Source organism: Aythya marila (genome assembly GCF_965140915.1).
Source record: "Aythya marila genome assembly, chromosome: 5".
Taxonomy (NCBI): domain Eukaryota; kingdom Metazoa; phylum Chordata; class Aves; order Anseriformes; family Anatidae; genus Aythya; species Aythya marila.
Genome location: NC_139046.1, coordinates 17,824,971 through 17,840,658, shown reverse-complemented (window position 1 = coordinate 17,840,658; position 15,688 = coordinate 17,824,971). Strand labels below are relative to the sequence as shown.

Sequence of the window (15,688 nt, the reverse complement as noted above, 5' to 3'; positions counted from 1 at the left end):
TAATATCCCCAGGGAGACAGAAAAAGACCAGTTCTAGCATTTCCAGCAGAATTTTCCATTCTCTTTTTCCCCAAATCTCAGCAATTCTATTTCTACATCTGAAGCCAAAAGCAGCAGAAAAGAAAAAAAAAAAAAAAAAAAAGGCAGCAAAAGAAAGATCTACATCACTTTAGCAATACATCTGATTATGGCTCTTCAACTTCCATGGAAAGAATGTGTTTGTCTAAAGTCTTCCTTTTGCATTATGTTATACTTGCAAGTAGGAAAATAAAAGCTGGCTGCTCCAGAAGCTTTGTTTGTTATTCATTCCCTTAAGTATAGAAAATGATTTCAATTTAATTAATTGTTTTATTTATTTTTTTAATCTCATGAGAAAAATGGTTGTCTTCATCTTTCATATGCAAAACAGCTAACCAAAGAACATTTTTTCATCCAGAGAAGGAACTCCAATTAATAGAGATGTTAAATACTTGGGGAGCTGCTATGAATTTTGCCACTGATCAGACAGCTGGCTGGAAAAAAATGTCTTTTCAGGAAAGATACATAATAATAATAAATTAGGTTAGTTTTAATTATTATTGTTATTGTATTTTACTTCTATTTTTTTTACTTTTTTTTTCCTCCATCCGCTAATCCCGATTAAACACTGAAACGAATGAAACCCAAAGAAACCCCAATTTGCTAAGTTTACATCTCTTTTTTATATACTGGGACCTGCACCCAGCAGAACCGTCTAATACAAATTCCCAGTGCTGCTTGGACATTTTAAAGAACCACTGCATTTTTATTAGCTCAATCTTCACTATCTGCATTATTATGCAATTACTTTTGCAAATTTCACATACTCTGGTTTAAGAAACAACAACAACCACACACACTAAACCAGAGAATTATATACACTTTTAGACACTGAAGTTAAAGTGACAAAAGAGTCTAGTCTGATCTGAGTTTTTCAAACTAATCTTAGGACGTTTCCCAAGCAGTCTATAGCAACTGTTTGAACAGGATTTCAATTAGAAGGGTACTTAATAAAATCCTGATAAAAATAGCCACAGAAAAAAATAGTGAGAGGTGTAGAGCTCTGCAAAATGTGTAGGCAGACAACACAGCCAGCCATCAGCTAAGTCAAAAACTGCAGCATGGACAAACACGGACAAGAGCAGTCAGAGGAAAGGGGCCACAGGCAACAAATACAGACATCAACCAGCAGCTGTAGGGAGCTGGACACTGGCTATTACCTTTGAAAAGGGCTGAATCGTAAACTACAGTTATTCCACATTCACAGATGAAGTCCATGTAGCACCAATTCCAATACCAAAAATATCTCATACAAGCTAATGAAAAGAAAATTTAACAACTGCACGCATGCCACAGCAAGGTAAGAATGAAATACATTTACATTTGTATTAGCAAGACCCTTTGGCTGTACAATCCTGGATGCCTTAGGAGGGGAGCAATGAAGAACGATGGTATGTGACCGAGGCACGACACAAGCCTACAGAGTACGGTCGGGCAGGTAGCAGGAGGAGAGTGCCAACAGGGCAGAAGTGAGTCCAAGTGGAAGGAAAGGAACGTGACGGCTCCGATCCACGCTGGTACTGGGCCGGCTCATCACTCACTCATTCCTTTTTCGTGAGGAAGAAATGATCCTGAGGCACGGAGGGTTAAGTCCTGCACCTTTGCGCCCCCGACAGCCGAGCAAACTGAGCCCGTTCTCCTCTGTGCCCCCCACGAGTCACCGCACAGCACAACTAAGTCCCCCGGTGTGTTTGCCGGGACGAGCTGACGGGACAAACCCACTGCAAGCCGGTTTGCTTAGGCCACCCGCCTGTCGCTGTTGCGCTGAGTTTCTGTAATGGAAATAGTTCACCTTCGGTAAACCAGCACATTTTGTTTCCAGGCGCAGAAGAGAGCAGCAGCCTGGCAGCCACGATGCCTTTGGACATAAAAGGCACCCAGTACATACACACACACCCCGGTGCACTCAAACCCCTGGAGGATTGCACATTTATCACTAAAATACGGTCACAGGGGGAAAAAAAGCCTTGGACTGAGCACATGGAATCTCCCCAAAAGCCTAACAGCATCAACCCCACCGAAGTGGATGAAACCAGCAGCCTGCTGGGGCCAGAGCCCCCACCAACAGATGCCAGAGAGGAAAGTTTTGCAGAACACCTAAGAACGGCACAGCAAGGTTCATCTGTGCTTGTTAACACAGCACAGGCTGGCTTGAAATATTGGCAAGATGGATTCCAACCTAGAAAGCCGTGGAGTCCAGCATCCTCATCCAGGCTGCATCTGAAGGAGCTCTGGAAATCGCAGCTGAACGGAAGCCCACTTTCTGAGGCCTACTGTTTAACACCCCCCTTTCCCCACCAACCTTTAACTCATAGCAAAAACAAACTAACGAATCAACCAAGCCAAAAACAACTTACAAATTAGATATTTTACAAAGCAGTTTTATGATTTAGAAATGGAGCGAATCCCCCCAACAACCAAGCATGCGCATACACCCCATGCATGCACACTGCATTCGGGGCCACACAAAATTTAAGGAAACTCAACAACACCATTTTTCAAATATACCTAAAACAACCCCTTAATTCTCATTTATGTTTAGAGGTACCAAAATTGCTTGACACACTTTCTTTAAATGGCTGTGGGGGTTCCGAAAATTAAGTTCAAGAATCTGTGAAGAAATGTGGTACAGATAACCAAACTATCACCTTCAGAGCTTCAACACAGCTTTACAAAGGAAAAAAAAAAAAAAAAAAAAAGAGCTCTTCTTATTTCATAAATGGAAAGGGAAAAGAATGTTTTACCAGGCCTCCACAGCATAAAACACATTAGCCATACAAAAAGCAGCAACTCTCAGCTCAGGTGAACGTGTGGGGAAGGCGGCCTCTCTTTTCAGCCATACACAGCTCTGCTGAAGTTGGAAATTCCTCCACTAAGGACCCCCCACGGCCTCCTCCAAAAAAGGTTTTTAGATAAGTAAACTTAGTTCTGATGAAGCTAGCAGCTTGATTTCCACGTCAAAATTCAAAACACAAAAGTGCTAAAAATTTCTGGTTAGAAAAAGGACTCCATACTTTTTGTTGCAAAACTTCAAAATGAGACATTTTAATACACTTCAAGCTCTTTTAGTTTTTATTTCTCTGAGCCATTAGCAAAATAGCTTTATTTGAACAAAAAGCAGTCCTATGAAAATCAGAGGAAGAGGATCCACTCTTACATAGTAGGATCCAAAGATCAGGCGTTGTGGTGATGAGCCACGGGGAACGTGGTCACGGATCACCACCGGCAAGCCCTGAGCTGAGTTGTGTGACACCAGAAATCAAGTCACAGCTGGCAAAGGTGATGATAAAAATCATGGTTCAAGCTTTCACCGATTAACAGACAATCCCCAAACTTCCTTTCTTGCGAATAAACAAACTTTCTTCTCCAAAATATACACACAGACTATAAATGGCACGTACACGTATCCATATGCTGGGACACCACATGTGTCCCTGAAAAAGACTGCCAGCCAATAAAGATGCAAAAAGCCTAACCCTCTGAAACTTGTTTTGAGCTTTTTATCTGAAAATAAATATTTACTGAAGAAATAGCTTTGAAGGGAAACTTTGCCTTTCGTTTTAAAATTTACGGCCATGGGTACTGCAACGTGATACTGGAAATGCTCTGAACATTTAGGATGTTTTTTAGAAAAACATTTGTAGAAAGACTGATTGATACCTCGAGAAATCCTGGCTCAAATACACAGGCAAGGATTACGTGGATACCTGACACAGGTACAAAATGCAACTGCACCTCTCATACTTTAAATGGGATCTTTATTCCTCAACATTCATTCAAAAATTAGGCAAAAGGATAAAAGGTGCACAGTTTTATGACAGCAAATACTGCAATTCTTGGAAACCGTCAGTGCACCTTACTTGGAGTCTAACACAACTATTAAATAAGTACTGAAGACTTAAACTACAGAATTCCTTAGAATCACAGGAGCAACCATTACAGAACAGCCATCCCTTCCCTATTGTTTGAAAGGCTCTGAAAAAATCTTCATTGCTTTTTTCCTCATAGAAGGTCTGTTACTATTAATATGACATTAGAAACTGTCCTAAGAATGTCGGGCTAACAACAGAGCCGCAAAGAAAGTGACTTTCCCTGCAAATCATTCTTACTAAAAGAACCAAATAAAAGAAAGCCAATAGCTAATGGAGAGTGAAGTAAAGATAATCTAAAGAAAAAGGAATAATTAAAAATAAAGTTTAAAATTTAACTTGATTTATGGAAAACCTTTATTAATATATGGAAATTAGAAACCTTTACTGAATTTAGCATCAATAATATACAAGACACCATGATACTATTTGCAGTTTCCCAAACTTTGTGAATCTGTTTTCATATGCAGAAGTCAAATAATTTCCACTGCCGTAACATTGTATGATTAACAAACATGATACTCATGTCATCCACTGTTCATCACACAGACACTCGCTCCCAAGTCCTCATTTTCAGCTCCTAACAGTTCAGGGAACTGTTACTGAATTGTGTGGCCCAGGCTTCCCCACCCCGCAAGCGCCGCAGCTGTAGCAGTGATGCAATGGCTGCTAGTGGGGTGACAGGCGAGAGATGAACCCAACACCACCGAGTGACCGAGGGAGAGGGGAGCCCCACACCCTCTGCTTTCTGCACCACCACACGGCCCTGCATCGCACCAGGCGTGCCCTCAGTGCCCAACAGCACAACGGGGACAGCACAGGGAGGGATGGGGAGTCGCAGATGACCACCTCAAAGCACAGCACCCATGTGCGTCCCAGTTCCTGCAGTCACCAATTCACGGCTCTGTCAATGAGGCTACTGTAACCATTATTCGTAGCCACGTAGCTAGAGCTAGAGGGATTTACAAACAAACTAAAAAAAAAAAAAAAAGTTAAAACACATCCCCAGACTTTCCTTTTCCCATGAACTTAAGTGGAAATATCTATAGTATCATTTCAAGCTATCTTTGGAATATGGCTATATTTGTCTACAGAACGCAGAGGAAGGAAAAAAAGCCTAAAAAGCCAAGTAACTGGGAAGACTGCTCAGCAAATGAGGCTGTGAATAACAACAACTTAATGCAAGGAGTTGGTATTTGCCCAACATCTACTGGAGAAGAATGACGGGCCAAGGATGCTGCTTTACAGTTCTTCACCAAAGGCCTTCAAACACGCAGCCAAAACAAAGATGTGAAGAACCAAATCTGCATGTATGCAGCAAGTGGGAAACATGACATTTGCACCATTTTGGGGGGACAGATGAGAAAGAATTGAAAACACCTCAGCTGAAAAAGCTCAGAAGCATTCGTCTGATTTTGAGAGGAACAAAGACGCAATCAGAGAGTTATTTGTATTTCCACCAGTCGTCCTTGCTGAGCACAGGGTGTCACAGCAAGAATTCAGGAAACTCTGTTGTATGGAAGGGGACACACTTGATTTTCTGTTCTTCTTTTTCTGTCCATGATCTGCTGCCTGCTTCCCCCATTCATCTCCCTCCCCTCAACATCCCTTATACTGCACAGTACAAGAAAATTCCATTTAAAAGGTAAGAGTTGATCTTATTTGTTTTATAAAGCCATAGCCAATAGGATACTTCCCATACCACAGAAGTCTACTGGCTAAAGAACTGATAAGAATATAATAGAGAATGGGTCCTGGACTGGCAAATCCTCAAATATTTATGCATTGATAGCGTTAGAGGCATTCACTCAAGCAAAAGTTATTTTCCTTGCTATTCCTACCTGGCATCAGACAGAACCAATGTTCTTTCATTTGCCAGAAAACTGAAATAAAGCAGCGTAGTCTCAAAATACAGATGATGTTCAAATCAAGCCAAATTACTGTGTCAGAGGGCACAGCTTGGAAGAACTTGTTTTCCTTGTGTTCCTGAACTACAGAAACAGCAGAACAAAATTCCCCAAAGACTCCGCCTTGACACCATACCAAGGGAAGAAAACTCATTCTGACTCAACCGAGGAAGTAAAATATTGAGATCAATCCTGATAAAGGGGTTGTAGCATGCACAGAAATAGTAGATTGCCCTATGGTCAGTTTCATATCCTACCCAAAGCAGAAAAAGTGACACAGAATTAAAGCTGCGCTTCTAGGCTGCAGAAGACAACCAATTAATTTATTCTCTAGGTCCCTTTTTGCAGGGAGATACCCCACAGTGTCTTTCAGTGTTTCAAAGTACTCAATGAATAGAAAAAGTTTATTTCACCAGCTTTACCAAATGGCCAGAAAAGATCATTTCTGATCTCAATACATAAAGCATTACAGATAAAAAGAGTGGTTATACACTGTCCAGAACAATAACCTTCAACATGGTCACTTTGATGCTGGTTTAATTTCAATAGGCAACAGGGTTTCTGAAGTTTGTGACAGTTTTAGGGAGGGAGCAGTGAAGCCAAAACCAGCAAAAAAATTGAACGAGTTTTTCCAAATCCAGTAGTTTTATAAGTGGCCAATCTACAAAAGCAGTCCTTGTGGTGAGGGGAAACTATTTCCACAGCAAGGTGACAAACTACCCTGTGCAGAGTTAATGATTGAACTGTCCCCTGACTGTACCAGCATGGCTTCAGACCTGCTGTTTGCACTGTAGGACAGGCCCAAACCTGAGGTGGAAATGTCTGAGCAACCGGAGGAAAAACAGAGGGACTTTTAAGGGCCCCCTAAATGAGACATAAATATGGGTGCACACTGTAACAGCGTAGCACTTAAACCAAACCATCACATGGTGGGTGTTTAACAAATACTGAACACAAAGCTTGCTAAAAGCAGCCAACAAATAGAAGCTGGGAGGTGAGTATCACAAGGAAAACAGAACAGTTGTTCATTTAGCATTTGTGCAACAGCTTCAAAGTTTCCCATCCTTAGCAGGCTGTATGCAGACCATGCATGCAGTGATTGCTCAAGTCTTTTTTTTATTTATTTTTTTTTCCCCTGTAGCAGTGTCCTGGGTGCCCCATGAGAGCTGGGGCCTCCAGCACTGCGCACACGCTGCTGCCTGGGGAGCTGCCTGGGCACCAATCAGGGCCACCAATCTGCCTCCTCCAGATGTGGCAGGAGGCTTTAAACCAGGGAAATTGAAGCAGAAAGCTGGGATTAAGAGTAGCAGGACTGCATGCTTTCAGTCTCAAAACAGGAAAATGTGATTTCCTTTGGTTCAAATTCAAAATGAACAAGCAACATCAGCGTCCCCCAGCCACCATGCTCCCTGTTCACTACACGGCTTGCAGTGATAGAAATCACAGAAGCTTGATATCCAATATACACCAAGTCTTGTATCTCACTAATAAATTTCAAAAGTCAAACAGGGGCTCATGATCACAAAGACCCCGCTCCTGTGCTACCCATCTGAACAGGGAGCAGGGGCCACCGCGTGCACCCAGTGCTACCAGGGAAGCCACGCGTGAAGCAAACCCATGTATCCACCAACCGCAGTGCCGCAGTCGGCTCCTCGTTCAGCCCAGGATGAGACGTATGTATGGGAGTGTGGTTATCTTAACCTGATTACCTCACAAGGAAACCTGTCACACGCACCGTTCCTTTTACAGCAGCACAAAGAAATGTGGCGTGTCACAAACACACGTTCCCACGGAGACGGGCCACCACCAAAATGGAGGCCGCGGGAGGCCCCTCAGGAGGGCTGCCCTCCTGAGCCCGCTCCAGACCTTTGGCTAAAACGTGTGAAAAGTGCTGCTTTGCAGTGGGCTTCTTCATAATTTAGTCTTCACAAAACCCCTACGCTTGGGACAGGTCACTGGCTGAAATGGTATGAATTAAGGGCAGAAAGAAAAACATTTTTAGCAGAAACAGATATTGAAGGACATGACACCGGAGAAAGAAGTGATTAAAATTTAAGGAGCTCGTAGCACTTCTAGAAAGCCAGCAGCTGCACAGAAGGCAATAGTGATAAGAGACACTAAATTCAATAAAACACAAGCCACTCCTCGTTTTTCAAATTCTCCAGTCGTAAAGTTTCATAAAACGTTTGGTCACTAACATACCCACTCCTACATCATGCACCTCCAAGAAAGGAAGGGAAAAGGAAGAACCAGGCCAAGCAGCAGTGCCATTTAAATGAAATATGCTCTGAAAAGGGTCTTTACACAGAAGGCAGTCACTGCAGAGGTGGCTCTGTGACTTGCTGAGCCTGGACTTCCCTGGCTGCTGAGCCGGGAACCCAAGAGCCCCACTAACACACAACGCATCAACCAATCTCACCCAGGCTGCTCCTACAGGAGAGATGCAAAGAAACCAGGGACCAGATGCAGCCTTTCTGAACAGGTGGGCTGGGGCAACGCAAGAAAGAAACCTCTCTTCAGTTCCTATTTCAGTTCACTTTTCAATTTCATCAGTTACATGGCAGCTTAGCCCAGATGTGCCAATGTTCACCACTGGTTTAGCAAACTACAATTAGCAAAATACATTGGAAAAATAAAAAGCAGAAAAAAGCAACACTCTACACATCGTATAGTCTATAAAGTGGTCTAGCCAGGATTCTGAGGTCACCCAGATCTCCAAAAAATTCTTAGCCATCTGTGATGCTAATAATTTCTGTAATTTTACATTACATTTCTTGACAGTATTTCTCCTTCTGCTAATGAAAATAATTGAGAACTATACTGATATGACATACTCAGAGAAAAGAAAAATCCATTTCAAGATCTCCTCAAAGCACTACCAGAAGAGAAAAATCACACCTATAGTTCAGTCAGAGTCAGAAAACTGAAGGTAAAGCATGCAGATAAAATATCAGGGCACTGACTTACATAGTTACTTAACAAAGTTTGTGTCTATAAATACGTTTCAAGGTTGCTATTGCCAACACAACTGTAAATATTTAAAAAGAAACACACCATAGCCCTTGGACTAAAGCACTCATTTTTCCACACCCAGGAGAGTTTTTTCTTTATCACACTGTGTATCAGTGTTAGTTAACCCTTGAAATTCATCATAAATGACATGATATATGCCTCCATCAGAAGAATTAGAAAATAAAGGTTTCTCTGTTTGGCGTGAGTGTTGCTTTTAAGAACACATACCCAACCCAATTAAAATTAAGTTATTTGCATTACTATATACTTCCTCTTAAGCTTACAGATAATCTTCTTCACGTTCAAAGAAGCAGTAGCAATTCAGACAACAGTAGTCTGAAGTTCTGTCTTGTGTACAAACACTGCGACTTGTTTTTCCCCCAAAACTACGTTCTTGTATACATGGATCCCAGTGTAATCCAAACTTCCTGGTTTGAGTCAGATGTCTAATCTAAAATGATACTAGTATAATACTGAGTCAGTCATCTAAATGTGTGGGTTCACATTATAAAACTCCTTCATAAAAAGTCTTCCCTGTTATGTTTATGCAGCATGTTCTGTTGGAGTTGTAAAGCTAAATTATCTGCTGGAATTAACTCTGCTCAGAAAAGGAGCATTTGTACATTCACTGATCATCTTGCTTGGGACATTTTTACAATACATTCCTCTGCTCCATGCTCAATTCACCCCTAAGCTGCTTACGCAGATACTAAACTGACCACGTGATTCATTTGTGTATCCTTATTCTTCCAAAACATCTGATAAAGATAAGCAATAGGTCAATTTGCCCCTGTGGAATCGCCGCAACTGATCCTTATAAACCTTACAATTCCTCCGGTTAACCCAGTTTCCTACAGGCGTTCTAATATTGGTGAATTATCTTGTTTCAGGCGTATTTCATTAACATCAGGTGACATGGTTTCTCTTAGTTGTGGGCTTCAGTTATGTAAGGCTGACGGACAGCGACAGAACTCTGCCATCCAAGGATTTTTTCTAAACATATCACTTCCACCATCAGAAGAATTTCCCTTGGAATTTGTTACTATGACAATGTATTGCTCGGGAGATATGATGATGGCAGAGCGGATTTACATTTTTCTACCCGCTACCGAAGTCTTTGTACACATGAGAAAGCAATCACATACATATGGGATTAATGTTTTTCCAAACGCACAGGGAATGTTCAACTACTTGCGAATGTATCAGAAATATATCCAAAAAATGACTTTGCCATGTAACTACCAATGCATAATGAAATTAATTCAACAGTCACTGATGGCCTAGAGAAGCCTTATGCTGATATTCTGTCAGTCTGTAGCAGGTGACTGACTAAATATTTCAGAAGACCACAGGAAGATTAAGTTTTATTTGACAGTGGAAGTGCTGAAAGACACCCAGCTAAAAATAAGAGCAAGACCACAATATTTTAATGCAAAGCTCAACCTCCTGCGGGTGTCTATTTGTGAGCAGTTTACTCCTGCAGCCTTGCAAGCTCTTTGTTTTATGATGCAGCCATTATCAGAAGACTCATAGCTACTGTGCGAGCGCCTGGCAGCACGAGCTGAGTAGCAGCAGCTCTTCCATCTCCCTCTTTCCAGGGAAGGCAAGTTTCCCTTTCAGTCTGGGGACTTGCTTGACGGTGTTTTGGTGGCACCCTCCCACCCGTTGCTCAGAGGACGGCTCTGCCATTTGCCCAGCTACATCTGGACATCATTGAAGGATGACCTGGAAAAGCCACCGCGAGCCCCTGCAGGTGACAGCTGCCAGCAACACCATCGGTTCTGGCCAAGCCACCCCACAGAGTGAATACCTGCTTCAGGCATCAAACACCGGGGCTACTGCTTGCAGCTGCGTGTGTTTGCCGGAATGTTTTGCTTGTGGGGATTAGAAGGGATCAAAGTCCCTCCAGTTGTGTGTCAGATGTGCTTTACACTTTCACTTGATAAAAGAGTCTCTGCATAAATCTATATGGGCATAATTAAAATACTCTTAAAAATGCAACAGAGACAATAAAATGAGGCTCTGAAAGCAAACCTCATTCAAATACACAAATTACCATTGTAATGCCATCACTCAAATTATTCATCTGTCCTTCTGCGAAGTGCAGTAGCGGGGGGATCGCTGGGAGCAGGGGGAGCGTAAAAGCGAAAAAATCCCATGGAATGGTGACACTGTGGAAAATATTTCTCTAAAGCCCCACAGGAAAGATAGGATGCAGCGAGGCCATACCGTGGATGCTGTGCGGCTTACAGGAGCCCTGTGCTCCTGTCACCTCCCGGCGCTGGCTCGCTACAAGTCAGCAGCTCATTTTGTAACAGGGGAGGGGAAAAAAAAATACAAAAGTAAAACTAAATAAATACACAAACGCCACAATCCTTCTGCCCCAGGCGGCAGACAAAGCCGGGTGCAGGATGCCGATTCCCCTAAAAGTTGCGGGCCACCTGCCGTTGCTATGCAGGATTCCCTGTCACCACGGCAACGGCGCGGCTGCGCCCCAGCGGGCTGTCCCCCTGCCAGGCAGCGCAGGCCCTGTGCCGCCATGCCGCCATGCTGCCATGCCGCTGCGCCTGCCAGGCTATGTGGTGCCATGGCGACGCCCGTTGCCATGGAGGCCGCCAGGCCAATCCGGCACCCGGGGCAGGCGGCCGCTGCTCCCACACCAGCATCCCCAGGCACAGCGCTAAGCGCAGGATCCATTCCGGAAAAATCCACCCCCCGCCCCAAAAAGCGCCGGAGTCCATAGGGTGTTGAGAGCCGCCACTGCCATGGCTCGGTCACAGTGATGCTGCCGGCTGGGTGGTTTTGTAGGGTTGGCTGCAGGCAGCCGGCGTTTCCAACGCAGCCTTTGGGGAAAGCGAAGCGAGCAAGCTCCACGTCAGCAGCGAGCAGAGAGCAGCTGTGTCTAAACCCAGTGCCTGCATCTCCGCTTGGCGGTCACAGGTTTCCCTCTTCTTTCGCTAAGGTTAGGCGTAAGCACCAGCCCACGTGAAAACACACGCAGAGCACATGGACAGCTTCCACCCCACGCTGATGCTGGCAAAGCAAGGAAGGCAGGGGCCGCTGCTCACCCACCCGGGGGCTGAGTGGGCACAACACAGCATGCCCCAGGAAAACAAACCCATGCCCTCTGAGCACGGGTACCCTGCTGTCCCCTAGTGATAACGGGGCGAGCCCTCCGTTCGCCATTTCTGCTCCAGGTATGGTGCGAATGGAGCACATGGCTCAGGCGGAGCAGGGCCGCCACCAAGGCTCGGCGCCCCGATGTCCCAGCCCCACGCACGGCTGGCTGCAAGCTGCCCGGCCTCACCACACTTCACGGCTCAACCAAGGTTCATATGCAACACTGGATGAAAACATTTAGAGTTGTAAAATGCGTCTAGTGCTTACCTTTGATATGCCTGAGGAGATGTGGGAGGTGTATTGAACACATGCGAATATGGGTGATAGGGTGTCTTTTTCAAAGCCTGAATAAGATTTTGTCTATATTCTGGGTCTATACACCACAAGGACCCCTTTCCAATACTCTGCAAAGAAAAAAGAATTAAAAAAAAAATCAAATATTTGATCTAATGGCATAGCCTTATTTATTTAGCAGTATTTGTCAGGAAAAGCAGTGGGTTTGGGTTTTTTGTCTGACAGAAGTGAACACAGCTTGCTTGCCAGAGATTATTACTCCATTAATAACGTACTGTGACTATATGATTTAAATCACACTTCTGGGGAAAAAAAAGTAAGAATGCATGTTCAGTTGCTCTTCTCCCCCCCCACCCCTTGATACTAGTTAATACAATTTAATATCTGGCAACGTCCCCACCACCCCGCACTGGAAAAATAAGAAGCTTCAGTTACTGTTCAATGGAAACTCTGAAGAAAGCTAGGTTCTTTTTGAAAGTGCTTTTCTTTTCCTTTTGCTGTTACACTAACAAGAAACAGGGCTAAAAAGGAGGGGTTTAAACACCCTAGCAACTGTTTTAAAAATAAAAGGATTTAGTCCCTCAACCACATGACATCAGTGCCATTATACTACAAGAGAAAATTAATCATCTTTTCTCCCCTAAGGGGAAAAAAGAAAAACAACAACACGAACCAAAAAACCACAGTAAAATCAAAGTTTAAACCATTTCAGGGTGTTGTGAAATTGTGATCGGTTAAAATAACAGTTACCCTTTGTGGACACACAGAGCAGCTCAAGCAGTCGATCTGTAATGGGAAAACTACACTGAAATTCAGCATTATTCTTTGGTGATGAGCAGCATGATTTCGGTTCTTGTCTCAGGACGCAGACACCTGGAACTGTTCTGCATGAGCAAGCAGCAGCACAGCCCTTCCTCGGCCCCACTAAGAAAGCACACGGAGCGACCCAAGAGCAGCCTCAGTTTGCACCAGTCCTCATTATTGACTGAGTTGCACTGGCAGGCTTTCAAGGCATTAGGACAAGCATTTTGGTAAGTGCTGAGGCTTTCTGGAAGCAGTGGGGAGGCGGTGCTACCACCTCTGGCCGCCCCTTCTCCGAACTCCCATCCTCAGCAGCGGAGCAGGGCTCTCAGGGTCATGCAGCAAACCCGCACGGGCAGAGTCAGGCTGAGGGGGAGACTGCTTCCTAACGCCACACAGAAGACCAAAGCCAGCCACTTTGTTCCTTTCGGAAACTTCTCTGTGGAGCCCCACCAGCTCAGCTCCTAAGTGCTCCTCTGCCTTACGGCAGCTTTAGGATGTGTGTGCAAGACACTAAGTGCTTGCAGAGCTCCTTCTCTAATCTGCGCTGAAGCCTCCCCCAAGACAACAGAAAAATAGGAAAAAGGCTTCCCTAACGTCACTGGATTGCAGTGTGGGAGCACCCAGCAAGCTGGCAGCACCGCCTGAGATGTGGTGGAAAAAAAAGGAGAGGAGCTGGCAGGACCCGCAGCAGCCAGGACCGCTTCTCTTCAGACACAAACCCATCTCCCGCACAGCGCTCCTGTGGGACCACGCTGTCCCTCCCAGCCTACACAGCCACTTGCGAACCAGAAGGCTGCCGAGCAGCCTCGGGGGAGACAGCCGCCAGCTCCTGGGCTGAGGCTGGGCCCCTGCAGGGCCACAAGGCCCAAGGGGCTCGAGGGAGGCAACCAGGCCCCTGGCTCTCCTCCAGGCATGGTGCGAGAGCAGCTGACCCGACGCCCGCTGCTGGTGTCACCAGGGGAAGCCGTGTGCCATACATCTCAAACCAGGGATTTTAGCTTTCAAATCTGGGACAATAAGCCAGAGCCTTCACATGATAGGCTTGGTAAGTGACTTTTTAGGCAAAGGACAGAGTCAAAAATAGAATCCAAACCTCTCAAATTCCACTTCCACACTCCATCCAAGAGCCAGAGCAAGAATACCACAAATTTCCTTTTAAGCGAGCAACATGCAAAGCTAGGAACATTCTTTGGGAGAAAACCTTTGCTGGATTCCTTACTCTTGACAACATGGGACAAGGTTTAAAAATGCTGCACTTAAACACTATGCATCTTACTTGTTCTTCCTGGAACACAACATACTGCTTCCAAACTTCAGGGTTTTTTCCTTTACATGCAATACAGAGTTTTCATCTAACCTAGAAGAGATCAGCCCCTAAAACCCTTTAGAGCTAGTACAAGTTGAGGGGTTTACAAGAGGAAATCACTACTGAAGACTAACTTCAAAACCTTGCATAGTTGTTAAGCTACATTTGTTTCACTTGCTCTTGTGAATGCCAGAAATAATCTCACTGGAAAACAGAAACTCTCACACAAAAGGTACTGAAAAGAGTTACACTCCTTGTTAAAATAAAGGCTGGGAAGGCAGATTTGCTGTATTTTCACTGCAAGTAAGCTGACTTATAATTTAGCAGCAATAATGAACACACTGTAAGGCAAAGCTCTCCAACCACGCAAAGTTCCTTTTTTTTTTTTTTTTTTTTTTTAAGCTATTTACCTTTGTTTTCCCACAATCACACAACAGAGCAGAAGAAAAGAAAACTGAAGTGTCATCCTCTCAGAATCCTTCCTGACAGCCAGAGGTGTGACGAGCTTCGTTAACTGTTTAGATGTGTCATTAGTCTTCCCATATACAGAGCAATCACAGGAAAGGAAATCTTTGGAACTCAGACCAATCGGTTAGTGATTAATTTCCATCTTATGACACTTGGCGTGCTGCTTCGCTACCTCCTCCAAGCCAAAAGTCAATAGTGTCTCCAATCAAAAACCAGCAAGAAAGGAAAAAAAAAAATCCTTGGATTACATTTGTCTCCCAGGCAACAAGTGACTGAGGAGTGGATAACAGCCCCTGATAATCTCGGCACTGGAGAGCTTTCAGACTTCCCGACAATGCCTCCTCCTCCTCCCTGGCCTGAGCACTGATCTCCCTCGGTCCTGCCGTTCAGTCCGTGCTACTTCTGTATTGGTGTTTGATGTTATTAAAAAAAAAGACAGAGTATTACAACGAGTCCCCTTCACCTTCTCCAAGGGCAGATTATAACCCTAGGCAAGCTATTTCAAAGGTACTAACAGGGGGAAGAAACCAACATGTAAAAGTTACCCCATAAAAATTTACAACTGAGTACTTTTTCTTAAAAAGTTTCCTGATTATGCTTTCTGCTATCATTAAGATATTGTTAAGCCTTTTTTCTGTCATCTAATACACACACAGGCTGTATCTGGACATTGTGTGCTACATTCCAACCTTTCAATTCGTTCATTCTTTCTGATATCTCAAGTACACAAAGCTGATTTCCCCCAGCAATTAACGCTGGTGCACTACCATGAAAAAGGTTTAAGATATTCACTGTCCAATTTCTTTTCCCCCAGTTCCCATTTCCAGAAT

General features: G+C 44.1%; 1 protein-coding gene across 5 annotated transcripts in view; it reads right to left on the bottom strand.

Moving 5' to 3' along the window:
* Nucleotides 1–15,688, bottom strand: part of FOXN3 (forkhead box N3) — a 191,280-nt gene that overhangs the window by 86,814 nt on the left and 88,778 nt on the right. For all 5 annotated transcript variants that reach the window (XM_082761076.1, XM_082761075.1, XM_082761078.1 and 2 more), the window contains exon 3: nt 12,254–12,390. In XM_082761076.1, coding sequence (XP_082617202.1) covers nt 12,254–12,390 — 137 coding nt within the window. The remainder of the gene's footprint in view (nt 1–12,253; nt 12,391–15,688) is intronic.